The sequence below is a fragment of the Eleutherodactylus coqui genome, chromosome 4 (assembly GCF_035609145.1).
Source record: "Eleutherodactylus coqui strain aEleCoq1 chromosome 4, aEleCoq1.hap1, whole genome shotgun sequence".
NCBI lineage: Eukaryota > Metazoa > Chordata > Amphibia > Anura > Eleutherodactylidae > Eleutherodactylus > Eleutherodactylus coqui.
In genome coordinates, this window is record NC_089840.1 from 116,341,115 (window position 1) to 116,367,890 (window position 26,776).

The 26,776-nt window shown below is 49.0% G+C and overlaps 1 protein-coding gene across 1 annotated transcript in view; it reads left to right on the forward strand.

Moving 5' to 3' along the window:
- Window positions 1-24,966, forward strand: part of LOC136626524 (uncharacterized) — a 38,107-nt gene extending 13,141 nt beyond the window's left edge. Inside the window, exons 2-4 of the mRNA XM_066601578.1 lie at window positions 1,746-1,882; window positions 16,423-16,521; window positions 24,775-24,966. Of these exons, the coding sequence (XP_066457675.1) occupies window positions 1,746-1,882; window positions 16,423-16,521; window positions 24,775-24,883 (345 nt within the window). The 3' untranslated portion in view covers window positions 24,884-24,966. The remainder of the gene's footprint in view (window positions 1-1,745; window positions 1,883-16,422; window positions 16,522-24,774) is intronic.
- Window positions 24,967-26,776: the final 1,810 nt, after the last annotated feature.

Genomic DNA, 26,776 nt, shown 5'->3' on the forward strand with positions numbered 1-26,776 from the left:
CGGACTTACTGCCGTTACTACTACCTCACTGACAGACAACTGTGTCTCATCATCATCATCCTCCTCACCCACTGAAAGCCTTTGAGACAGTTGCCGGAAGTCCCCAGCCTCATCCCCCGGACTCCGGGAACTTTCCAAAGGTTGGGCATCGGTCACGACAAACTCCTCAGGTGAGAGAGGAACCGTTTTTTCTCACTCATGGCAGGGACCCGAGAACAGTTCCTGGGAGTCTGCCTGCTCAGAATATGTCATTTTCATGGAGTTAGGAGGCTGGGAGGAAGGAGGAGCAGCCAGAGGATTCAGAGTTGCAGTCCCTAGACCGGGAGTATTGGACTGCGTAGAAGACTGGGTGGTTGATACATTGCCGGAGGCATTTCCTGCCATCCACGACAGGAGCTGCTCACACCGCTATTTATGTAATAAAGGTCTACCACGCGGACCTGTAAATTGTGATATGAAGCTGGGGAGCCCAGAAACTTGCCTCTCTCCTAATCCCGCTGCGGCCCGCTGTTATTCACCACACCCAGGAACTCGGCCTGTGCCCACACCCTCACTTGGATGTCCGCGTCCACGTCCTCGACCCTTACCCCTACTCCTCATCATAGCGGATTAAGAATAGAGCAGGGCCCAAAGAAATTACCCCACTGTACAGCACTGACAACTGGGCCTTAATTCACCGCACACAGAGACTTGTAGATAGCGGAGGCTCTATGCTGTGTCTAGAAAAAAGGAACCCGCTGTCTTGCGCTGATTCCTAGGGGTAATTTACTGCTCGCAGAGACTTGTAGATTATAGAGGCTGTGTGGAGAGGGAGAATACTCTAAAGACAGTTGATAGTGCTGGTATCAGCAGCGATGTCAACCCCACCAACGGAAATGGTATTGTGAGATGCTCTGCACAGCGGCTGAGCGGAAAAACTTTGCAGTGGCCCCAGTAATATAGTAGTACTATTTTGCGGTGAGACCGCTGTCTAATTCACTGCAGACACAGAACGGTATAAAAAAGTATGGAATTATTAGAGTACACTTTCACACTGAGAGCGGTATTTTAACGCGCATTCCAGGCAGAAAAAATTATTACGGATGGCTGTAAACAGACTTAGCTGCGTAATAGTAAAATGCAAGCACTACAACTCCCAGCAGCCACCCAGTAAAATGCACACGGTCATATGTAGCCCAACGAAGGAGCTTTTGTTTTTTTTGGACAGAGGATAGAGGCTGTATAGTGTATATCACTTTCTTTGTAGAATTTGCTGTGGAACTACGCTGTGCGTCAAATTCACTGCAGACAGAGAACGGTATAAAAAAGTATGGAATTATTTGCATGCACTTTCACGCTGAGAGCAGTATTTTAATGTGCACTCCTGGCAGAAAAAATTATTACGGATGGCTGCAAACAGGCCTAGCTGCGTAATAGTAAAATGCAAGCACTACGGGGGGTGTGGCCAAGCCTGCAGAGTGTGAGGACGCACTGAAACTAGGCTCCTGAGCCATAGAGGTTCTCTGACATCTTTTGGCATTTTTAAGCCGACAGTTCTACCCCACACTACCTGGATCATCTTCCCTGCAGTGCGAGGAGCATTTAGAGAGGTCTCCCCACAAGATTAGTGAGGCTGGAGATTCGGGGCCTAGCGCCTGAACAGAGCCGGGGACTGGATTTCGGGAGAGAGGAGATAGTAGCGCACGCGGAGGAACTCCTGAAGGACTCAAGCTTATAACAGACTCACCCCAGAGAGCCTCCGGTAGCGGCGCTCGCCGAGGAGAACAGAGGAGAGCCCTGCGCATAAGGACGACACACAGGGCACTTTACCGGTCAGCCCCGCAAGAGCAAGTGTAAGCAGTGGCATCCGGCACGGAGGAGTGCTACAGCGGTCACACAAAAAGTGAGTACCGGAGACTCCAGAAAGTCCCTCCACACAGCGGGCGGTCCCTCCTGAGCCAAGGGGGCATTCACTCCATCTCACCTCCCTGCTTCCCTCCGTCAGGCCCGTTTTCCCGCCCGAACCTTCAGCCATCTCTCCCCCCCCCCGCAACCCCCTCCTCGCTGATCTCTCAACAGTGAAGGGGAGCAGAGGCATCAGTCCAAAAGAGCAGCCTGCTCATACTGCTCAAGTTTAAAGGAATCTGAGGTCCACTGAAGGGTGCTGCCCTAATTTTTTCTGGAGCTGGTTTACCCAGCTTCACTACACAAATAATTTCTAAGGATCTCAGACAATAGTCTGCTATCATCATAACTCCATAACTCCCTCAACAATTTTTTTTCTGCTAGCAAGCATTGTGATTAAATCATAGTCAGCCTGTTGGCATACAGAGAAGTGAAAATCTTTTATGGACTTATTACGATTTTTCTCTTCTAACAATTAGTAAAGTTAAAGCAAAGCATAGGTGCACGAACGTACGCGGGGAGTGGTCGTTGCTGCCCACCCTGGCCCGGAAAATAAAGCCTTAAAGCCTGGAGACTGGCCCGGGGGGGGGGGGGGGGAGGGGGGGGGGGGGGGACTTTTTCCGTAGCTAATAATATTATCAGTAAATATAGTAACATAAGCATGCATTTGGTAAGAACCTTCATATACCTCCCGATGTAAGGCTTTGGTAACATCAAAATGTAAAATGTACCTGTGCAATGTTGAATTCAATGTTGAAACACCCTGTATTGAAAAATGTCTTCAATAAAAATTGAATTAATAAAGAAAAAAAATGCAAGCACTACAACTCCCAGCAGACACCCAGTAAAATGCACTCGGTCAGATGTAGCCCTAACAAAGACTGTTGGGGTTCTTGAAGACAGGATCCTACACTACCACTTTCCCTATATCAGCAGCACTTTCCCTATACTCTGAAAAATAGACTTCAGACTGAGAATGCTATAGCTGTAACGACCTGCACATGCTATAGCTGTAATGGCCTGCACAAAAAAAAACATTGTGCAAAACTGCTCCCAGCCAGCCACAACAGTAATGCACACGGTCAGATGTGGCCCTAAGAAGAACCATTAGGGTTCTTGAAGACAGGAACCTACACTACCACTTTCCCTATAGCAGCAGCAGCACTGTCCCTGATCTCTCCCAGTGTGTGTCTGAGGCGAGTCGCAGGCGGGACCGCTTTAAATACTCGGCGGTCACATGATCTCGCCAGCCTCTTACTGCAGGGGGGTGGGATAGGGCTGGAACGTTCCAGGAGGAACTTGTAATGCCTTCCCTGCATGTCTTGTCTATTGGCCAGAAAATGGCGCTAAACATGCGGGGAAGGAGATGGAATTGCCTGAGTACCGCGTGGTGCTCGTCTCGAGTACCTTAATACTCAAGCGAGCATCAAGCTCGGACGAGTGTGCTCGCTCATCTCTATTTATTATCTATCTATATATATAAAGACGAAAGCCCTCACTGACTCACTGACTGACTGACTCGCCAAAAGTTCTCCAACTTCCGGATGTCGTAGAAACATGAAATATGGCACAAGCATTGATTATGTCATAAGTAGGAAAAGTAAAGAGGTCTCAAATTGATTATTCAATTCTAAACGCAAAAGAACTAGTGTCCAAATTTTATGTACATAATCTAATTCTCTCACTTCCTGATGTCATTTTATATAAAGGAATTGTCGTATGGTTACCTCCACGTGTTGTTTCCTGGGTAACGCAAAGAAACATGCAAAATGGTGAACATATTTTTTTCCTTGGTATCTCTAAAGTAACCACGACTTCATAAGATTTTCCGTGTGAATACCAGATAAACACCAGTAAAGGAGCTGCATGCAGAAAACAGCAGGTGGCCTGAGTACTGCATTCAGCTCATGTGTCTTTGCTGTCAGATGAATACAAAGTAATGAGCAGCTTTTTGAGGAGAACACAGCACCACACCCAGCAAAACGGTCTGTTATCTACTCTGCAGAACTAACGATTTTATGCTTTCCTAAAATTCAATGTTCAGCCAAAGAGTAAAAGATGCGAGCATTTAACACAACAATTATAGTGCAAAGGAGTGATTTGGTGCAAATGTTGAGCGAGAAGTGTGGCATGTAAATGGGCCATAATCCACATCATTTCAACAATACTGCTTTGGGTGCGGCTTAAAGTACAAACCAAACCCCACATGCTAAATCAGCCTTTAGCTTCCATTCACATACGTTCTGTTGGTGGGCATTAGAAAAGGGCCCAAAAAGGGCATTTGCTACACAGTGTGATTTTGGGATATTAAAGCATGCAAAAAATAGCAGTAATACAAACACTTTTTTTTGGTTAGGCCCTTTTAGGTTGGGCGTCAATGGCAAAACATATGTGCATTTGTACATGGAGACTTTCATAGTGTTTCCTGTATAGGTCACAAATAGGGATGAGCGAGTATACTCGCTAAGGCACTACTCGCTCGAGTAATGTGCCTTAGCCGAGTATTTTCTCGCTCGTCCCGAAAGATTCAGGTGCCGCCGCTGGGCGGGGAGCGGCGGGGGAGAGCAGGGAGGAACGGAGGGGAGATCTCTCTCTCCCTCTCTCCCACCCGCTATCCCCTGCTCCTCGCCGCAACTCACCTGTCAGCTGCGGCGGCCCCCGAATCTTTAGAGACGAGCAGCGAGATACTCGGCTAAGGCACATTACTCGAGCGAGTAGTGCCTTAGCGAGTATACTCGCTCATCCCTAGTCACAAATTATCCCATGTGCATGGAGCGCTTAAAGGGGTGGTCTCGCGAAACAAAGTGGGGTTATACACTTCCGTATGGCCATATTAATGCACTTTGTAATATACATTGTGCATTAAATATGAGCCATACAGAAGTTATTCCACTTACCTGCTCCGTTGCTAGCGTCCTCGTCTCCATGGTTCCGTCTAAATTCGCCGGCAGCTTGCTTTTTTAGACGCGCTTGCGCAGTCCGGTCTTCTCCTCTCAGCACGAGCCGCTTCAGTGTGCTCCCCGCTACAGCTCTTCTGCGCATGCGCAGACGAGCTGTCACTGCTCGGGAGCGCGCTGGAGCGGCCATTCTGTACCTTCCTCTGTTAGAGGAAGGTGCAGAGCTGCCGAGCTGTCCGGAGAAGCCGCCCAGCTGTCCCGCCGTCCAGCTGTCCTGGTAAGTGATGGGCCGGGGGGGGGCTGCCGCTGCGCCGGGCTGCGTCGGTGGGGGGGGGGGGGGGGCTGTCGCTGCGCCGGGGGGGCTGCCGCTGTGATGGGGGAACTAGCGCTAGGCCGGGGGGGGCTGTCGCTGCGCCGGGGGGGCTGCCGCTGTGATGGGGGAACTAGCGCTAGGCCGGGGGGGCTGTCGCTGCGCCGGGGGGGCTGCCGCTGTGATGGGGGGGGGGCTGCGCCGGTTACCTTCTGCCTGGCGGTGGGTGACTGGTCGGCGGCTGCGGGGTGTCCGGTCGGCGGCTGCGGGGCGTCCGGTCGGCGGCTGCTTGGCGTCCGGTTGCCATGGAGACACAGCTGGCAGCGTCTCGGGAGCGCGCACGTCGGGCTGCAGCGAGCGACGGGGAAAGAGCCGGCGGCCATCTTGGGGAAACTTTTATAAGTTGCTGAAACGCTGGAACGGTAAGTAGAAACCAGCTAGGAAAGTAATTTACAGGGGTAATTAGTAATGTATGTTTAATTAGGGGGACTGGGCAAAAAAAAAAAAATCACTGCTTCCTCGAGACATCTCCTTTAAAGGAGTAGCCTAAAAAAGCATGGCTAGTAAAAGATACAAATCCTACAACAAGAAGGTCAAAAATAGGATAAAACCATGATGGAAAATAGAGGCACATCTGAACTTACCGCAGAGTGACCAGGAGTCTTTGCTCAGCACAGGCAAACTCACACGTGGTGGTATCTCTGTGGGTAATCCCAGAACGCACCTCCTCCAGAAGTTCATCGAACATAACGACTGACAAACGATAGAAAAAGATGACCTTTTCCGGTTGGTGCATCAAGTCCTTATAAAAGGAGTAAAACTGCCCAATACGGTCACGCTGCGACACCATCAGATGCATCCAGAGTCTCCTAGTCCGCCTCCTCCTCCTGACCACCCTAGCACTATTGCTAATACTAGGTTGGTCACTAGCAAGGTCACTAGGCACCTCCTCCGGGGTCTCACACGACTGCCCAAATATGCTCAACAGGAACCAGCCAAAAAGAATATCATCTCCCGACAACATGTCTCCAAGTCCAGTAACAGTCTTGCACATCTAGGTAAAACCAGGAGCTGAATAAAGTACAGCCATAATTGCCGACATTTTATAGCATCTTGCAGTGGGCTGGACAAGGCAATTCTCTGTTCCCGGGATGAAGATTCGGCCATTCATAACTTAATGCACTGCTATGCTGTGATGTGTCTTTAGCTTCGGTCACAAATTTTTTTATACAGGTCTCTGGCGATTTTTTTTTTGTACCTATTCATGCACAAAAAAAAAAGCTTGTCTGACCGAGCCCTAATAAAAATGAATACTACAATAAATAAAATAAAATATATATTTTTTTTCGAAGCCCCATTTTTTCCAGCTGTTCCATTAAAAAATGGGGGGGAAATTTAGAAAAATTTCTATCGCTACACTCATAAAAGTTCAGTTTATTATAATATAATAAATATCACAATATTTTTACTGCACAGTAAACACCATCAGAAAAATACTAAATGCAAAAGTGCTTTTATGCTATAAACATAAACCCCTCAAGAATACTCAATTGCATTTTTTTTCCCATTTTGTCCTAATTAGAAGTTTATAATATTGTAATATAGTATATTGTACATTGAATTGTACCATTTAAAAAAAATATCTTTCCCCCCCAAAACAAGCCTTTGTGTAGACATGTTGCCTGAAAAATAAAGAAAAAAGTTATGATTTTTGAAAGTGTGGATGTTAAAAAGGAAAATCAAGTAAAACATAAAAGGGCTGCAGCAGCAAAGGTGTTAATGAACTCATGAAAAATGTCATATGAGTCGGCAAACAGTACTTGCAAATGTACACAACATATTAAAATGCATCTTTCAATTCTAAAACATGAGAAAAGTTCTTCAAAAATGTGACCCACAATACAAAGAAGTGGATGAGAAGAGCAAACAGAGTTCTCTTCCCTGCAGTGTAGTCATTGTAAATTTATGATTCCACTGACCAATTTACTTTTGTTTCTGATATGGGTTTGTACTAGAGATGAGCGAACGTGTTCGTCCGAACTTGATATCCGTGCGGATATTAGGGTGTTCGGGATGTTCGTTATTCATAACGAACACCATGCGGTGTTCTGGTTACTTTCACTTCCTTCCCTGAGACGTTTGTGCGCTTTTCTGGCCAATTGAAAGACAGGGAAGGCATTACAACTTCCCCCTGCAACGTTTAAGCCCTATACCACCCCCCTGCTGTGAGTGGCTGGGAAGATCAGGTGTTCGCCTAATATAAAAGTCGGCCCCTCCCGCGGCTCGCCTCAGATGCATTGTGAGTTAGATGAGGGACAGTGCAGTTTGTACCGGAGCTGCTGTAGGGAAAGAATTGGTAGTTAGTGTAGGCTTCAAGACCCCCAAAGGTCCTTATTAGGGCCACTGATAGCTGTGTGTTGGCTGCTGTTAGCAGTGGCAATTTTTTTTTTCTCTCAAAATCGCCTCTGCAGAGCGTTGCACCCGGCATTAGGGACAGAAGTGTTGCATAGGCAGGGAGAGTGTTAGGAGTGAGTGTAGCCTTCAAGAAACTCAACGGTCCTTTCTAGGGCCATATTTAACCGTGTGCAGTACTGTGCTGGCTGCTGTTAGCTGTGCTGCATATTTTTTTTCTTCTCAAAATCGCCTCTGCAGAGCATTGCACCCTCCATTGATACTGCAGGGAAAGAATTGTGTAGGCAGGGCCACAACACAGTTATTATTCATTGAATATACGCAGTGCGGCCTTTTGCTTGTAAAACAAGTGAAAAAAAATTCTATTTGACCTGCCTCTGTCCGTCCTAAGGGCTGTGGACACGTGTCGGCTGCGTGTGCAACGTTTAAAAATCAGACGCACCCAGCTACGTTTTACTGCTGGCTTCGCCATTTGCTTTCCTTAATTGGGAAAAAAATACCTGCTCTGCCAGAGTTAATAACTCTGCTACCCTCAAGTTCAGTGACACATTAGCAGGGCCACAGCACAGTTATTAAACTTCTCATGTTCATTGAATATACGCAGTGCGGCCTTTTGCTTGTAAAACAAGTGAAAAAAAATTCTATTTGACCTGCCTCTGTCCGTCCTAAGGGCTGTGGACACGTGTCGGCTGCGTGTGCAACGTTTAAAAATCAGACGCACCCAGCTACGTTTTACTGCTGGCTTCGCCATTTGCTTTCCTTAATTGGGAAAAAAATACCTGCTCTGCCAGAGTTAATAACTCTGCTACCCTCAAGTTCAGTGACACATTAGCAGGGCCACAGCACAGTTATTAAACTTCTCATGTTCATTGAATATACGCAGTGCGGCCTTTTGCTTGTAAAACAAGTGAAAAAAATTCTATTTGACCTGCCTCTGTCCGTCCTAAGGGCAGTGGACACGTGTCGGCTGCGTGTGCAACGTTTAAAAATCAGACGCACCCAGCTACGTTTTACTGCTGGCTTCGCCATTTGCTTTCCTTAATTTGGAAAAAAATACCTGCTCTGCCAGAGTTATAATAACTCTGCTACCCTCAAGTTCTGTGCCACATTAGCAGGGCCACAGCACAGTTATTAAACTTCTCATGTTCATTGAATATACGCAGTGCTGCCTTTTGGTGGAAAAAAACTGAAAACAAATCTATTTGTCCTGCCTCTGTCCGTCCTAAGGGCTGTGTGTACGTGTCGGCTGCGTGTGCAACGTTTAAAAATCAGACGCACCCAGCTACGTTTTACTGCTGGCTTCGCCATTTGCTTTCCTTAATTGGGAAAAAAATACCTGCTCTGCCAGAGTTAATAACTCTGCTACCCTCAAGTTCTGTGACACATTAGCAGGGCCACAGCACAGTTATTAAACTTCTCATGTTCATTGAATATACGCAGTGCTGCCTTTTGGTGGAAAAAAACTGAAAACAAATCTATTTGTCCTGCCTCTGTCCGTTCTAAGGGCTGTGTGTACATGTCGGCTGCGTGTGCAACGTTTAAAAATCAGACGCACCCAGCTACGTTTTACTGCTGGCTTCGCCATTTGCTTTCCTTAATTGGGAAAAAAATACCTGCTCTGCCAGAGTTATAATAACTCTGCTACCCTCACGATCTGTGACACATTAGCAGGGCCACAGCACAGTTATTAAACTTAGATTATTCATTCACTAGAGGCAGTGGGGCCTTTCGTTTTCAAAAAAGGGAAAAAATTATATTTGGACTGCAGTCTTGCGCCAATTTATTTCCTGCCTGTGAAATCAAATCACTGGTAATACAGCATGCTGAGGGGTAGGGGTAGGCCTAGAGGACGTGGACGCGGCCAAGGACGCGGAGGGCCAAGTCAGGGTGTGGGCACAGGCCGAGCTCCTGATCCAGGTGTGTCGCAGCCGACTGCTGCGCGATTAGGAGAGAGGCACGTTTCTGGCGTCCCCACATTCATCGCCCAATTAATGGGTCCACACGGGAGACGGTTATTGGAAAATGAGCAGTGTGAGCAGGTCCTGTCCTGGATGGCAGAAAGTGCTTCGAGCAACCTATCGTCAACACGCAGTTCTGCGCCGTCCACTGCTGCAAATCCGAATCCTCTGTCTGCTGCTCCTCCTTCCTCCCAGCCTTCTCACTCCACCCCAATGACACCTGCTCAGCTGCGTGAAGACTCCCAGGAACTGTTCTCTGGCCCCTGCTCAGATTGGGCAGCAGTGGTTCCTCTCCCACCAGATGAGTTTATCGTCACTGATGCCCAACCATTCGAAAGTTCCCGGGGTCCGGGGGAAGAGGCTGGGGACTTCCGCCAACTGTCTCAACAACTTTCTGTGGGTGAGGAGGACGATGACGATCAAACACAGTTGTCTTGCAGTGAGGTAGTAGTAAGGGCAGTAAGTCCGAGGGAGCAGCGCACAGAGGATTCGGAGGAAGAGCAGCAGGACGATGAGGTGACTGACCCCACCTGGTGTGCAACGCTTACTCAGGAGGACAGGTCTTCAGAGGGGGAGTCAAGGGCATCAGCAGGGCAGGTTGCAAGAGGCAGTGCGGTGGCCAGGGGTAGAGGCAGGGCCAGACCGAATAATCCACCAACTGTTTCCCAAAGCGCCCCCTCGCGCCATGCCACCCTGCAGAGGCCGAGGTGCTCTAAGGTCTGGCAGTTTTTCACAGAGACGCCTGACGACCGACGAACAGTGGTGTGCAACCTTTGTCGCACAAAGCTCAGCCGGGGAGCCAACACCAACAGCCTCACCACCACCACCATGTGCAGACATATGATGGCCAAGCACCCCACAAGGTGGGACGAAGGCCGTTCAGCGCCTCCGGTTTGCACCCCTGCCTCTCCCCCTGTGCCCCAACCTGCCACTGAGATCCAACCCCCCTCTCAGGACACAGGCACTACCGCCTCATGGCCTGCACCCACACCCTCATCTCCGCTGTCCTCGGCCCCATCCAGCAGTGTAGTTCAGCGCACCGTCCAGCCGTCGCTTGCGCAACTGTTGGAGCGCAAGCGCAAGTACGCCGCCACGCACCCGCACGCTCAAACGTTAACCGTCCGCATAGCAAAATTCATCAGCCTTGAGATGCTGCCGTATAGGGTTGTGGAAACGGAGTCCTTCAAAAGTATCATGGAGGCGGCGGCCCCGCGCTACTCAGTTCCCAGTCGCCACTACTTTTCCCGATGTGCCGTCCCAGCCCTGCACGACCACGTCTCCCGCAACATTGTACGCGCCCTCACCAACGCGGTTACTGCCACGGTCCACTTAACAACGGACACGTGGACAAGCACAGGCGGGCAGGGCCAATACATCTCCCTGACGGCACATTGGGTGAATTTAGTGGAGGCTGGGACAGAGTCAGAGCCTGGGACCGCTCACGTCCTACCCACCCCCAGAATTGCGGGCCCCAGCTCGGTGGTGGTATCTGCGGAGGTGTATGCTTCCTCCACTAAACCACCCTCCTCCTCCTCCTCCTCCTCTGTCTCGCAATCAAGATGTGTTAGCAGCAGCATGTCGCCAGCAGTCGGTGTCGCGCGGTGTGGCAGCACAGCGGTGGGCAAGCGTCAGCAGGCCGTGCTGAAACTACTCAGCTTAGGAGATAGGAGGCACACGGCCCACGAACTGCTGCAGGGTCTGACACAGCAGACCGACCGCTGACTTGCGCCGCTGAGCCTCCAACCGGGCATGGTCGTGTGTGACAACGGCCGTAACCTGGTGGTGGCTCTGCAGCTCGGCAGCCTCACGCACGTGCCATGCCTGGCCCACGTCTTTAATTTGGTGGTTCAGCGCTTTCTGAAAAGCTACCCACGCTTGTCAGACCTGCTCGTAAAGGCGAGCCGGCTCTGCGCACATTTCCGCAAGTCCCACACGGACGCTGCCACCCTGCGCACCCTGCAACATCACTTTAAGCTGCCAGTGCACCGACTGCTGTGCGACGTGCCTACACGGTGGAACTCTACACTCCACATGTTGGCCAGGCTCTATGAACAGCGTAGAGCTATAGTCGAATACCAACTCCAACATGGGCGGCGCAGTGGGAGTCAGCCTCCTCAATTCCTTTCAGAAGAGTGGGCCTGGTTGGCAGACATCTGCCATGTCCTTGGTAATTTTGAGGAGTCTACCCAGGTGGTGAGCGGCGATGCTACAATCATTAGCGTCACCATTCCTCTGCTATGCATCTTGAGAAATTCCCTGCAAACCATAAAGGCAGCTGCTTTGCGCTCGGAAACGGGGGCGGTGGAAGACAGTATGCCGCTGGATAGTCAGGGCACCCTCCTGTCTATTTCTCAGCGCGTACAGGAGGAGGAGGAGGAGCATGAGGAGGATGAGGAGGAGGGGGAAGAGACAACTTGGCCCACTGCTGACGGTACACCGGCTGATTGCCTGTCATCCTTTCAGCGTGTATGGCCTGAGGAGGAGGAGGAGGAGGATCCTGAAAGTGATCTTCCTAGTGAAGACAGCCATGTGTTGCGTACAGGTACCCTGGCACACATGGCTGACTTCATGTTAGGATGCCTTTCTCGTGACCCTCGCGTTGCACGCATTCTGGCCACAACGGATTACTAGGTGTACACACTGCTCGACCCACGCTATAAGGAGAACCTGCCCACTCTCATTCCCGAAGAGGAAAGGGGTTTGAGAGTGTTGCTATACCACAGGACCCTTGCGGACAAGCTGATGGTAAAATTCCCAGCCGACAGCGCTAGTGGCAGAAGGCGCAGTACCGAGGGCAAGGTAGCAGGGGAGGTGCGGAGATCGAGCAGCATGTACATCCCAGGCAGTGCAACAGTCTTTAAGGGCCTGGACAGCTTTATGGCTCCCCACCAAGACTGTGTGAACGCTCCCCAGTCAAGGCTGAGTCGGCGGGAGCACTGTAAAAGGATGGTGAGGGAGTACGTAGCCGATCGCACGACCGTCCTCCGTGACGCCTCTGCCACCTACAACTACTGGGTGTCGAAGCTGGACACGTGGCCTGAACTAGCGCTGTATGCCCTGGAGGTGCTTGCTTGTCCTGCGGCTAGCGTCTTGTCGGAGAGGGTGTTTAGTGCGGCTGGGGGAATCATCACAGATAAGCGTACCCGCCTGTCAACCGACAGTGCCGACAGGCTAACACTCATCAAGATGAACAAAGGCTGGATTTCGCCAGACTTCTCTTCTCCACCAGCGGACAGCAGCGATACGTAAGCAATACGTAGGCTGCACCCGCGGATGGAAGCTACGTTCTCTCTCACCATCCAAAACGGGGACATTTCTGCTTCATCAATCAGTGTCTAATATTCCTCCTCCTCCTCCTCCTGCTACTCCTCCTGAAACCTCACGTAATCACGCTGAACGGGCAATTTTTCTTAGGGCCACAAGGCTCACTCAAATAATTTTTCTAAACAATTTTTAAGTTTCAATGCGCTTAAAAGCGTTGGAACTGTAACTTGAACCAATTTTTCGTTACACTGGGCTGCCTCCAGGCCTAGTTACCACTTAAGCCACATTAACCAAAGCGATTAATGGGTTTCACCTGCCCTCTTGGCTGGCCATGGCCAATTTTTGGGATGTACATTAGTACTGTTGATACAGCAATTTTTGTGGGCCCTCGCCTACAGTGTAATCAAATAAATTTTTAGCCCACCTGCATTAAGCACGACATTACTACCTCAGCTGTGTTGGGCAATGCAATGGGATATTTTTGTGTACCGCCGGTGGGTTCCAGGGAGCCACCCATGCTGTAGGTGCACACGGAGTGTAACCTACATGTGTCCACTTGTAAAGAACCCCAGTCTGACTGGGGCATGCAGTGTGGGCCGAAGCCCACCTGTATTACGCACGACATTACTACCTCAGCTGTGTTGGGCAATGCAATGGGATATTTCTATGTACCGCCGGTGGCTTCCTGGCACCCACCCAGGCAGTGGGTCCACAGGGAATTATAAATGCATGTGTTTCCACTTGTAAAGAACCCCAGTCTGACTGGGGCATGCAGTGTGGGCCGAAGCCCACCTGTATTACGCACGACATTACTACCTCAGCTGTGTTGGGCAATGCAATGGGATATTTCTATGTACCGCCGGTGGCTTCCTGGCACCCACCCAGGCAGTGGGTCCACAGGGAATTATAAATGCATGTGTTTCCACTTGTAAAGAACCCCAGTCTGACTGGGGCATGCAGTGTGGGCCGAAGCCCACCTGTATTACGCACGACATTACTACCTCAGCTGTGTTGGGCAATGCAATGGGATATTTCTATGTACCGCCGGTGGCTTCCTGGCACCCACCCAGGCAGTGGGTCCACAGGGAATTATAAATGCATGTGTTTCCACTTGTAAAGAACCCCAGTCTGACTGGGGCATGCAGTGTGGGCCGAAGCCCACCTGTATTACGCACGACATTACTACCTCAGCTGTGTTGGGCAATGCAATGGGATATTTTTGTGTATTGCCGGTGGGTTCCAGGGAGCCACCCATGCTGTCGGTCGACAGGGACTTCACAATAGGGAGTTGTACCTGCCTGTGTCTATGAATTAAAAAGCCCAGTCTGACTGGGGCATGCAGACACCTTGACAGAATGAATAGTGTGTGGCACATAGGTTCCCCATTGCTATGCCCACGTGTGCAGCTCCTGATGGCGGTGGCACAGGATTCTATTTCTCATTGCTTCTGTACAGCATTGTGGGCTATCGCCCGCCCCTTTTAAAGAGGTTCGCTGCCTAGCCGTGCCAACCCTGTGCAGTGTGTGCCTGCGGTCCCTCGTCATGGCAGACGCACTTCTAAATAGACATGAGGGTGGTGTGGCATGAGGGCAGCTGAAGGCTGCGCAGGGACACTTTGGTGTGCGCTGTGGGGGGGAGGGGGGGCGGTTGGGCAGCATGTAACCCAGTAGAAGTGGCAGTGGAGTGTCATGCAGGCGGGGATTGTGCTTTGTTGGAGGTAGTGTGGTGCTTAGCAAAGGTATGCCATGCTAATGATGGCTTTTCAGAAGTAAAAGTTGTTGGGAGGGGGGGGGGGGCCCACTCTTGCCGGTATTCTGGCTTAATAGTGGGACCTGTGAACTTGAGATGCAGCCCAACATGTAGCCCCTCGCCTGCCCTATCCGTTGCATTGTCGTTCCCATCACTTTCTTGAATTGCCCAGATTTTCACACATGAAAACCTTAGCGAGCATCGGCGAAATACAAAAATGTTCCGGTCGCCCATTGACTTCAATGGGGTTCGTTGTTCGAAACGAACCCTCGAACATCGCGGGAAGTTCGTTCCGAATAACGAACACCCGAACATTTTGGTGTTCGCTCATCTCTAGTTTGTACTTATTCTGGGGTCTAGTCTGCAGACTGTACTTCCTCTGACATCTGTGTTGAGGTGTATTTATTTTATGTTCTGTAATCTTGGGGTTTTCTGCTTGTTGAGTTTAGAGTGTAAATACTCTTTGGGGTATGACTGTGGGGTGTGTAATCATTAGGGTTTGATAAGAGTTGTGCACACTATTTGTGGATGCATTAGATTACTTCTGGCATATCCTATGTAAATATAGTGAATTCTGTATTCCCTGATGTAACTTTGGTAAAGTTGGAATGTATGATCACTAATTGAGTGGGAAGTGACGCCCCCAACTCATGCTTCTTTTATACTCTTGTTACCCTGGCCGGTTGCTAGTAAAGTGGGTGGCCACCTTACTTGTGAGCATATTTAGGCAATTTTAATCTTCTTACAAACAGAAAGGGAGTCTGTCAGCTTGAACACGCTGTCCAAACTGTAGGCAGCAAGTTACAGAGCAGGCGGAACTGAGCAGACTGATATATAGTTCTATGGGGAGATATTCAGTAGAACTTGTATTTCATACATTTATATCTCTGCATGTACACTCATTCACAGATAATTGTCAATCACTGATAGCTCCGCCCACTAGACTGTGCCGCTCAGAATGAGCAGAGATATAAGTGTATAAAATACAAGTACTACTGAATCTTGCCCCATAGAATTATATATCAGTCTGCTGACTTGCTGGTTGCAGTTTGGATGGTGTGTTCAAGCTGTCAGATTCCCTTTAAGTTTGTAAGAATATCAATGTTGCTCCAATCGCTCACCCAATCGCTCTTATCTTTACAGTCTGAATGCCTGTCTACAGACCTCTACAGGCTATTCTGTGTACTACAGTGAATATATATATATATATATATATATATATATATATATATATATATATATATATATATATATATATATATATATATATATATATATATATATGTATATATATATATATATATATATATATATATATATATATATATATATATATATATATATATATATATATATAGTAGGGTGAGAGGTGTAGTGTGGGATGGAAGGTACATATCACGGACATTAGTAGCATCTGTGATGTAGACTCGGTCGGTTCCTCACACCGGTACTGAGCTCCACCTGAGCCAGACAGGTGGGGTGTATAAATTGGTGCAGGCTGCAGTGTGAAGGGGAAAGTTTAGAGCTGCCTGGTGTGAGAGACACAAGCTGAAAGTGAGCTGAACTGATGTTCAGCAAGTAAATAAAGAGAAACACTGACAGTATTCTGGTTGTGGCCTGAAGTGCTTCCCCCTGGGCTGCTACACTATATATATATATATATATATATATATATATATATATATATATATATATATATAACACATACACACACACTTTTGTTTTAATATGAAGAAAATATGCAATTCAATTGTATATATATATATATATATTTTTGTTATGGTTGCATGGGGGGAAGGGGTTCTTTTGCTTTGGTGAGAAAAAGCCTAAATAAATTACTGGCAGAGGAAAATGGAAAGGTTAAGCAGAGCATGTTAAAACTAAAGCTCGAATCACAGGGATTTTGATATTGAATTTGTTTCATTGATTGTACACTGTCTCCTTACAGAAAAAGAGAGGAAGAACAGAATGAAGAAAATGAAGAGAAAAGGGAGGAAGGTGAAGGAAAGAGATCTCAGAACCTAGAAAAAAGGTTTCCTTGGCTTGTGTATGGATAAACTCTTTAATATAATACAATGCTTTATAACTAGAGATGAGCGAGCACCAAAATGCTCGGGTGCTCGTTACTCGGGACGAACCTTTCGCGATGCTCGAGGGTTCGTTTCGAGTAACGAACCCCATTGAAGTCAATGGGCGACCCGAGCATTTTTGTATTTCGCCGATGCTCACTAAGGTTTCCTTGTGTGAAAATCTTGGCAATTCAAGAAAGTGATGGGAACGACACAGCAACGGATAGGGCAGGCGAGGGGCTACATGTTGGGCTGCATCTCAAGTTCCCAGGTCCCACTATTAAGCCACAATAGCGGCAAGAGTGCCCCCCCCCCTCCCAAAAACTTTTACTTCTGAAAAGCCCTCATTAGCATGGCATACCTTTGCTAAGCACCACACTACCTACAACAAAGCACAATCACTGCCTGCATGACACTCCACTGCCACTTCTCCTGGGTTACATGCTGCCCTACCGCCACCCCTCCCCCCCACAGCGCACACCAAAGTGTCCCTGCGCAGCCTTCAGCTGCCCTCATGCCACACCACCCTCATGTCTATTTAGAAGTGCGTCTGCCATGAGGAGGAACCACAGGCACACACTGCAGAGGGTTGGCACGGCTAGGCAGCGACCCTCTTTAAAAGGGGCGGGCGATAGCCCACAATGCTGTACAGAAGCAATGAGAAATAGAATCCTGTGCCACCGCCATCAGGAGCTGCACACGTGGGCATAGCAATGGGGAACCTATGTGCCACACACTATTCATTCTGTCAAGGTGTCTCTGCATGCCCCAGTCAGACCGGGCTTTTTAATTCATAGACACAGGCAGGTACCACTCCCTATTGTGAAGTCCCTGTCGACCGACAGCATGGGTGGCTCCCTGGAACCCACCGGCGATACACAAAAATATCCCATTGCATTGCCCAACACAGCTGAGGTAGTAATGTCGTGCTTAATGCAGGTGGACTTCGGCCCACACTGCATGCCCCAGTCAGACTGGGGTTCTTTAGAAGTGGAAACAGATGCATTTATAATTCCCTGTGGACCCACAGCATGGGTGGGTGCCAGGAAGCCACCGGCGGTACATAGAAATATCCCATTGCATTGCCCAACACAGCTGAGGTAGTAATGTCGTGCTTAATGCAGGTGGGCTTCGGCCCACACTGCATGCCCCAGTCTGACTGGGGTTCTTTACAAGTGGACAGATGTAGGTTAAACTCCGTGTGCACCTACAGCATGGGTGGCTCCCTGGAACCCACCGGCGATACACAAAAATATCCCATTGCATTGCCCAACACAGCTGAGGTAGTAATGTCGTGCTTAATGCAGGTGGGCTTCGGCCCACACTGCATGCCCCAGTCTGACTGGGGTTCTTTACAAGTGGAAACAGATGCAGTTATAGTTCCCTGTGGACCCACAGCATGGGTGGGTGCCAGGAAGCCACCGGCGGTACATAGAAATATCCCATTGCATTGCCCAACACAGCTGAGGTAGTAATGTCGTGCTTAATGCAGGTGGGCTCCGGCCAACACTGCATGCCCCAGTCAGACTGGTAATATGTACCTTAACAGTAACCGCGTTGGTGGTAATGTGGTGGTGACTGCGGACCTAGTAGCGCGGTTTTATTTTGTTGGTTTTCGGAATTTGGCCAGGATTAAGTGGGCCGTGGCGGGGGATGTTTTGGAGGCACTACGTGTCCTCTCCACGTGTCCGTGGTTATATGCACCTTAACAGTAACAGCGTTGGTGGGAAATGGCCTCACCGCCATCATGTCTTTGGGAAGCCTCTGTTTCCACACCCCAGAGACATACCATTAGCAGCGGTATAGGCAGAGCCCAGAATTAGTAACATTTCAGCCGTAGCATTAGCGACAGGCCCCACTAACATATCACTAGCAGCATTATAGGGGGAGCACAGTCTTAGTTCCATTTCAGTAATAGTAGCAGCCTACACAGGCCCCAGTAACAATTCCGAAGCAGCAGTATAGTGGGAGCGCAGTCTTCGTTCCATTTCAGTAATAGTAGCAGCCTACACAGGCCCCAGGAACAATTCCGAAGCAGCAGTATAGGAGGAGCATAGTCTTAGTTCCATTTAAGTCATTGTAGCAGCCTACACAGGCCCCAGGAACAATTCCGAAGCAGCAGTATAGGAGGAGCATAGTCTTAGTTCCATTTAAGTCATTGTAGCAGCCTACACAGGCCCCAGGAACAATTCCGAAGCAGCAGTATAGTGGGAGCGCAGTCTTAGTTCCATTTCAGTAGCTGCAGTATAGCCAAGGCCCAAGTTACATTTATGTAGCTAAAGTGTAGGCCAACCCCACACACACTTCTGTACCATGAGTGCAGGCGAAGAACATACAAATTGCTATGATTACACTGTAGGTGAGGGCCCCAAAACATTGGTGTACCAACAGTACTAATGTACCTCAGTAAAAATTGGCCATGCCCAACCAAGATGGCAGGTGAAACCCATTAATCGCTTTGGTTAATGTGGCTTAAGTGGTAACTAGGCCTGGAGGCAGCCCAGTTTAACGAAAAATTGGTTCAAGTTAAAGTTCCAACACTTTTAAGAGCATTGAAACGTCTAAAAAATTTTTAGAAAAATTATATGAGTGAGCCTTGTGGCCCTAAGAAAAATTGCCCGTTCAGCGTGATTACGTGAGGTTTCAGGAGGAGCAGGAGGAGGAGGAGGAGGAATATTAGACACAGATTGATGAAGCAGAAATGTCCCCGTTTTGGATGGTGAGAGAGAACGTAGCTTCCATCCGTGGGTGCAGCCTACGTATTGCTTACGTATCGCTGCTGTCCGCTGGTGGAGAAGAGAAGTCTGGGGAAATCCAGGCTTTGTTCATCTTGATGAGTGTTAGCCTGTCGGCATTGTCGGTTGACAGGCGGGTACGCTTATCTGTGATGATTCCCCCAGCCGCACTAAACACCTTTTCCGACAAGACACTAGCTGCAGGACAAGCAAGCACCTCCAGGGCATACAGCGCTAGTTCAGGCCACGTGTCCAGCTTCGACACCCAGTAGTTGTAGGTGGCAGAGGCGTCACGGAGGACGGTCGTGCGATCGGCTACGTACTCCCTCACCATCCTTTTACAGTGCTCCCGCCGACTCAGCCTTGACTGGGGAGCGGTGACACAGTCTTGCTGGGGAGCCATAAAGCTGTCCAGGCCCTTAAAGACTGTTGCACTGCCTGGGCTGTACATGCTGCTCGATCTACGCACCTCCCCTGCTACCTGGCCCTCGGAACTGCGCCTTCTGCCACTAGCGCTGTCGGATGGGAATTTTACCATCAGCTTGTCCGCCAGGGTCCTGTGGTATAGCAACACTCTCGAACCCCTTTCCTCTTCGGGAATGAGAGTGGGAAGGTTCTCCTTATAGCGTGGGTCGAGCAGTGTGTACACCCAGTAATCCGTAGTGGCCAGAATGCGTGTAACGCGAGGGTCACGAGAAAGGCATCCTAACATGAAGTCAGCCATGTGTGCCAGGGTACCTGTACGCAACACATGGCTGTCCGCACTAGGAAGATCACTTTCAGGATCCTCCTCCTCCTCCACCTCCTCCTCCTCCTCCTCAGGCCATACACGCTGAAATGATGACAGGCAAGCAGCATGGATACCGTCAGCAGTGGGCCAAGCTGTCTCTTCTTCCTCCTCCTCATCCTCCTCATGCTCCTCCTCCTCCTCCTGAACGTGCTGAGATATAGACAGGAGGGTGCTCTGACTATCCAGCGACATACTGTCTTCCCCCGCCCCCGTTTCCGAGCGCAAAGCGGCTGCCTTTATGGTTTGCAAGGAACTTCTCAAGATGCATAGCAGAGGAATGGTGACGCTAATGATTGCAGCATCGCCGCTCACCACCTGGGTAGACTGCTCAAAGTTTCGAAGGACCTGGCAGATGTCTGCCAACCAGGCCCACTCTTCTGAAAAGAATTGAGGAGGCTGACTCCCACTGCGCCGCCCATGTTGGAGTTGGTATTCCACTATAGCTCTACGCTGCTCATAGAGCCTAGCCAACATGTGGAGCGTAGAGTTCCACCGTGTGGGCACGTCGCACAGCAGTCGGTGCACTGGCAGATTAAACCGATGTTGCAGGGTGCGCAGGGTGGCAGTGTCCGTGTGGGACTTGCGGAAATGTGTGCAGAGCCGGCGCACCTTTACGAGCAGGTCTGACAAGCGTGGGTAGCTTTTCAGAAAGCGCTGAACCACCAAATTAAAGACGTAGGCCAGGCATGGCACGTGCGTGAGGCTGCCGAGCTGCAGAGCCGCCACCAGGTTACGGCCGTTGTCACACACGACCATGCCCGGTTGGAGGCTCAGCGGCGCAAGCCAACGGTCGGTCTGCTCTGTCAGACCCTGCAGCAGTTCGTGGGCCGTGTGCCTCCTATCTCCTAAGCTGAGTAGTTTCAGCACGGCCTGCTGACGCTTGCCCACCACTGTGCGGCCACGCCGCGCGACACCGACTGCTGGCGACGTCCTGCTGCTGCTGACACATCTAGATTGCGAGACAGAGGTTGAGGAGGAGGAGGAGGAGGGTGCTTTAGTGGAAGAAGCATACACCGCCGAACATACCACCACCGAGCTGGGGCCCGCAATTCTGGGGGTGGGTAGGACGTGAGTGGTCCCAGGCTCTGACTCTGTCCCAGCCTCCACTAAATTCACCCAATGTGCCGTCAGGGAGATGTAGTGGCCCTGCCCGCCTGTGCTTGTCCACGTGTCCGTAGTTAAGTGGACCTTGCCACTAACCGCATTGGTGAGGGCGCGTACAATGTTGCGGGAGACGTGGTCGTGCAGGGCTGGGACGGCACATCGGGAAAAGTAGTGGCGACTGGGAACTGAGTAGCGCGGGGCCGCCGCCGCCATCATAGCTTTGAATGCCTCCGTTTCCACAACCCTATACGGCAGCATCTCAAGGCTGATAAATTTGGCTATGTGGACGGTTAACGATTGAGCGTGCGGGTGCGTGGCGGCGTACTTGCGCTTGCGCTCCAACACTTGCGCTAGCGACGGCTGGACTGTGCGGTGCAAGACATTGGTGGATGGGGCCGAGGACAGCGGAGGTGAGGGTGTGGGTGCAGGCCATGAGACGGTAGTGCCTGTGTCCTGAGAGGGGGGTTGGATCTCAGTGGCAGGTTGGGGCACAGGGGGAGAGGCAGCGGTGCAAACCGGAGGCGGTGAACGGCCTTCGTCCCACCTTGTGGGGTGCTTGGCCATCATATGTCTGCGCATGCTGGTGGTGGTGAGGCTGTTGGTGGTGGCTCCCCGGCTGATCTTGGCGCGACAAAGGTTGCACACCACTGTTCGTCGGGCGTCAGGCGTCTCAGTGAAAAACTGCCAGACCTTAGAGCACCTCGGCCTCTGCAGGGTGGCATGGCGCGAGGGTGTGCTTTGGGAAACAGTTGGTGGATTATTTGGTCTGGCCCTGCCTCTACCCCTGGACACCGCACTGCCTCTTGCAACCTGCCCTGCTGCTGCCCGTGCCTCCCCCTCTGAAGACCTGTCCTGTGTAGGCGTTGCACACCAGGTGGGGTCAGTCACCTCATCGTCCTGCTGCTCTTCCTCCGAATCCTCTGTGCGCTCCTCCCTCGGACTTACTGCCCTTACTACTACCTCACTGCAAGACAACTGTGTCTCATCGTCATCGTCCTCCTCACCCACTGAAAGGTCTTAAGACAGTTGCCGAAAGTCCCCAGCCTCATCCACCGGACCCCGGGAACTTTCCAATGGTTGTGCATCAGTGACGATAAACTCATCTGGTGGGAGAGGAACCACTGCTGCCCAATCTGAGCAGGGGGCCGAGAACAGTTCCTGGGAGTCTTCCCGCTCCTGAGCATGTGTCATTGTAGTGGAGTGAGGAGGCTGGGAGGAAGGAGGAGCAGCAGACAGAGGATTCGGATTTGCAGCACTGGACGGCGCAGAACTCAGGGTGGATGATAGCTTGCTCGAAGCACTTTCTGCCATCCACGACAGGACCTGCTCACACTGCTCATTTTCTAATAAAGGTCTCCCGCGTGGACCCATTAATTGGGCGATGAATGTGGGGACGCCAGAAACGTGCCTCTCTCCTAATCGCGCAGCAGTCGGCTGCGACACACCTGGATCAGGAGCTCGGCCTGTGCCCACACCCTCACTTGGGCCTACGCGACCTCGGCCGCATCCACGTCCTCTCGGCCTACCCCTACCCCTCAGCATGCTGTATTACCAGTGATTTCCAAGCCAGGAAAGAAATTGGCGCAAGCCTGCAGCCAAAATAGAATTTTTTCCCTTGTTTTTCAAAGGACAAGCCACACTGCGTGTATTCAATGAATACTACTAAGTTTAATAACTGTGTTGTGGCCCTGCAAATGTGTCAGAGAACTGCAGTGATGCAAAGTTATTCGCTACAGCAGATCAGGGATTTCCCATGCAGGAAAGAAATTGGCGCAAGCCTGCAGCCAAAATAGAATTTTTTCCCTTGTTTTTCAAAGGACAAGCCACACTGCGTGTATTCAATGAATACTACTAAGTTTAATAACTGTGTTGTGGCCCTGCAAATGTGTCAGAGAACTGCAGTGATGCAAAGTTATTCGCTCCAGCAGATCAGGAATTTCCCATGCAGGAAAAAAATTTGCGCAAGCCTGCAGTAAAACGTAGCTGGCTGCGTCTGATTTTTTTAACGTTCTGCACGCAGCACACACGTACCCAGAGCCCTGAGGACTGTCAGAGGCAGGCGAAATAGAATTTGTTCCCTTGTTTTTCAAAGGACAAGCCACACTGTGTGTATTCAATGAATACTACTAAGTTTAATAACTGTGTTGTGGCCCTGCAAATGTGTCAGAGAACTGCAGTGATGCAAAGTTATTCGCTACAGCAGATCAGGGATTTCCCATGCAGGAAAGAAATTGGCGCAAGCCTGCAGCCAAAATAGAATTTTTTCCCTTGTTTTTCAAAGGACAAGCCACACGCGTGTATTCAATGAATACTACTAAGTTTAATAACTGTGTTGTGGCCCTGCAAATGTGTCAGAGAACTGCAGTGATGCAAAGTTATTCGCTCCAGCAGATCAGGAATTTCCCATGCAGGAAAAAAATTTGCGCAAGCCTGCAGTAAAACGTAGCTGGCTGCGTCTGATTTTTTTTAACGTTCTGCACGCAGCACACACGTACCCAGAGCCCTGAGGACTGTCAGAGGCAGGCGAAATAGAATTTTTTCCCTTGTTTTTCAAAGGAAAAGCCACACTGCGTGTATTCAATGAATAATGTATGTCTTCTGGCCCTGCCTACACAATTCTATCCCTGTAGTATTAATGCCGGGTGCAATGGTCTGCACAGCCGGTTTTGAGAAAAAAAAATAAATATGCAACACTGCTAACAGCAGCCTGGACAGTACTGCACACGGATAGATGTGGCCCTAGAAAGGACCGTTGGGGTTCTTGAAGCCTACACTCACTGCTAACACTCTCCCTGCCTAACCACCACTTCTGTCCCTATTGCAGGGCGCAATGCTCTGCAGATCCAATTTAAAAAAAAAAAAAATACAGTGCTAACACAGTACTGCACACTATTAGATGTGGCCCTGAGAAGGACCGTTGGGGTTCTTGAAGCCTACACTAACTCCTAACGCTCTCCCTACAGCAGCTCCAGCACGATACCACTGTCCCTCAGCTAACTCACAAGGCATCTGAGCCGAGCCGCGGGAGGGGCCGATTTTTATACTCGGGTGACATCTGATCGCCCCAGCCACTCACAGCAGGGGGGTGGTATAGGGCTTGAACGTCACAGGGGGAAGTTGTAATGCCTTCCCTGTCTTTCAATTGGCCAGAAAAGCGCGCTAACGTCTCAGAGAGGAAACTGAAAGTAACCGGAACACCGCGTGGTACTCGTTACGAGTAACGAGCATCCCGAACACCCTAATATTCGCACGAATATCAAGCTCGGACGAGTACGTTCGCTCATCTCTAATATATATATATATATATATATATATATATATATATATATATATATATATATATATATATAACATATACACACACACTTTTGTTTTAATATGAAACTATTGTTTTAATATGCAATTCAATTGTATATATATATATATTTTTGTTATGGTTGCATGGGGGGAAGGGGTTCTTTTGCTTTGGTGAGAAAAAGCCTAAATAAATTACTGGCAGAGGAAAATGGAAAGGTTAAGCAGAGCATGTTAAAACTAAAGCTCGAATCACAGGGATTTTGATATTGAATTTGTTTCATTGATTGTACACTGTCTCCTTACAGAAAAAGAGAGGAAGAACAGAATGAAGAAAATGAAGAGAAAAGGGAGGAAGGTGAAGGAAAGAGATCTCAGAACCTAGAAAAAAGGTTTCCTTGGGAATTGATTGGATAAACTCTTTAATATAATACAATGCTTTATAACTGTAAAGAGCATAATTATTATTAGTTGTGCCAAAATATATTAAAGCATGCTTAACTGAAATGCTGGTCTGTCTTTTTATACTAGGTACGCCATGTCTAATCCTCATTGTAATATGTATTATTAAGCATTCATTTCAATCATGGTCATTATGGAGGGGTTTTCAGAGAAGTAGAAAACTCAGTAATAAAGCAGTCATGTCATCCTGTGTAGATATCATGAAAGTCTGGATATAGTGTAATGTATGGGTGCTGTCGTGGAGACTCCTGAAAAGCCGATTATCGGGTAGGTATAATCACCTTTTTTGCAGTCATCTCCAGACAGCAGGGAAGAAGGCACAAAGGGCCGATATTTGGACCCCTAATGTATTCGGAGCTTACTGGTTGGACCAACAGACTAATAATGTTAAAATTTAACTTTTATTAAATAATATTAAAATTCTACAAATAAGCAAACTAGTAGACAAACAAACAAACGTTTACACATGTGGGATAATATATCCAGACTCCGTTTTACCGACGGCTCAATTATAGATGCTCAAAAAGCCATCCAATAGTGAAACAAGTGTAGCTTTCGTTTCATACAGTACGTTTGGTTTTTAGTTCAAATTGCATAACTCCCACCGCCGAAAGGGGGTGTAAATGAGTTATACTATTGTACAATTTTATTCAGTCTTCCAACGCGTTTCGCCCCGGGGTGGGCTCATCAGGGGCAAAAAATGACCACCAAGATGAGTGCATAGAAGACATGCACTGAAAGATGGCTACAGTGCTTAGATATGAACTGTATTGGATTTCGAATTACTACAAAATATCAATAATAAAGCTAATTCTCAATTGAGATGAAGAAGATAATGTTATCTATCTCTTTCCTTGTATGAAATCATGACAAGCATTCATGGATGTAGTAGAATGACCTTAAGATTGTTAAATGGAATAGTCAGAGCACTTAGATTGATGAGCTATCAGCGCTAAAATATTAGTTCTGACTCGGGCCTACAGAGCTAAGGTAGTAATACCAGAAAATAACTATATTGTTGATGCCTCGTAGGGTGACCAATAATAATACGTTGATAACCGCTATTTTTTCTCTTTTCTTTTATGTATAGAAATCCTCTTAGCTCAAGCCTACAGAACTAAAGTATTGTTATCATAGGGTAGCTATGCTAGTGATACATGCCGCATAATTGCTCTGAAGATTGCCCTATGGTCTAAGAAGTTCAGGTACATACAAAATAACAAACAGGTAGCAAGTCAGCCCTGAAAAAGTCATGGTAAAGTCCAAGCAAAGTAAAACAGCAGAAGTCCTCTCAAAACAAAACAATAGGTGCACCATGCAGGGTGCTCAGGTCCATGAAGTGAGGTGTTGCTCCCTCCTCAGCTTGATAGGCACTGACTCCTTGGGACCTGCAGTCTCTTATGCCCCCATTAACAGGGTCAGTGCCTTCAGCTGAGCCTCCTAAGAACCAGGGTGAAGTTGTGGACTGGACCGCCACCCTGCCCAGACTAAGAGCCTGGGAAGGAGATATACTTCATCCACAACTTCACCCTTTCATCTCTGAGACGTTAGCACGCTTTTCTGGCCAATTGAAAGACAGGGAAGGCATTACAACTTCCCCCTGCGATGTTCAAGCCCTATACCACCCCCCTGCAGTGAGTGGCTGGGGAGATCAGGTGTCACCCGAGTATAAAAATCGGCCCCTCCCGCGGCTCGCCACAGAGGCATTCTGAGTCAGATCAGGGACAGTGCTATCTTGGTGGAGCTGCTATAGGGAGAGTGTTAGGAGTATTTTAGGCTTCAAGAACCCCAACGGTCCTTCTTAGGGCCACATCTAAACATGTGCAGTAGTGTGGAGGCTGCTTTTTG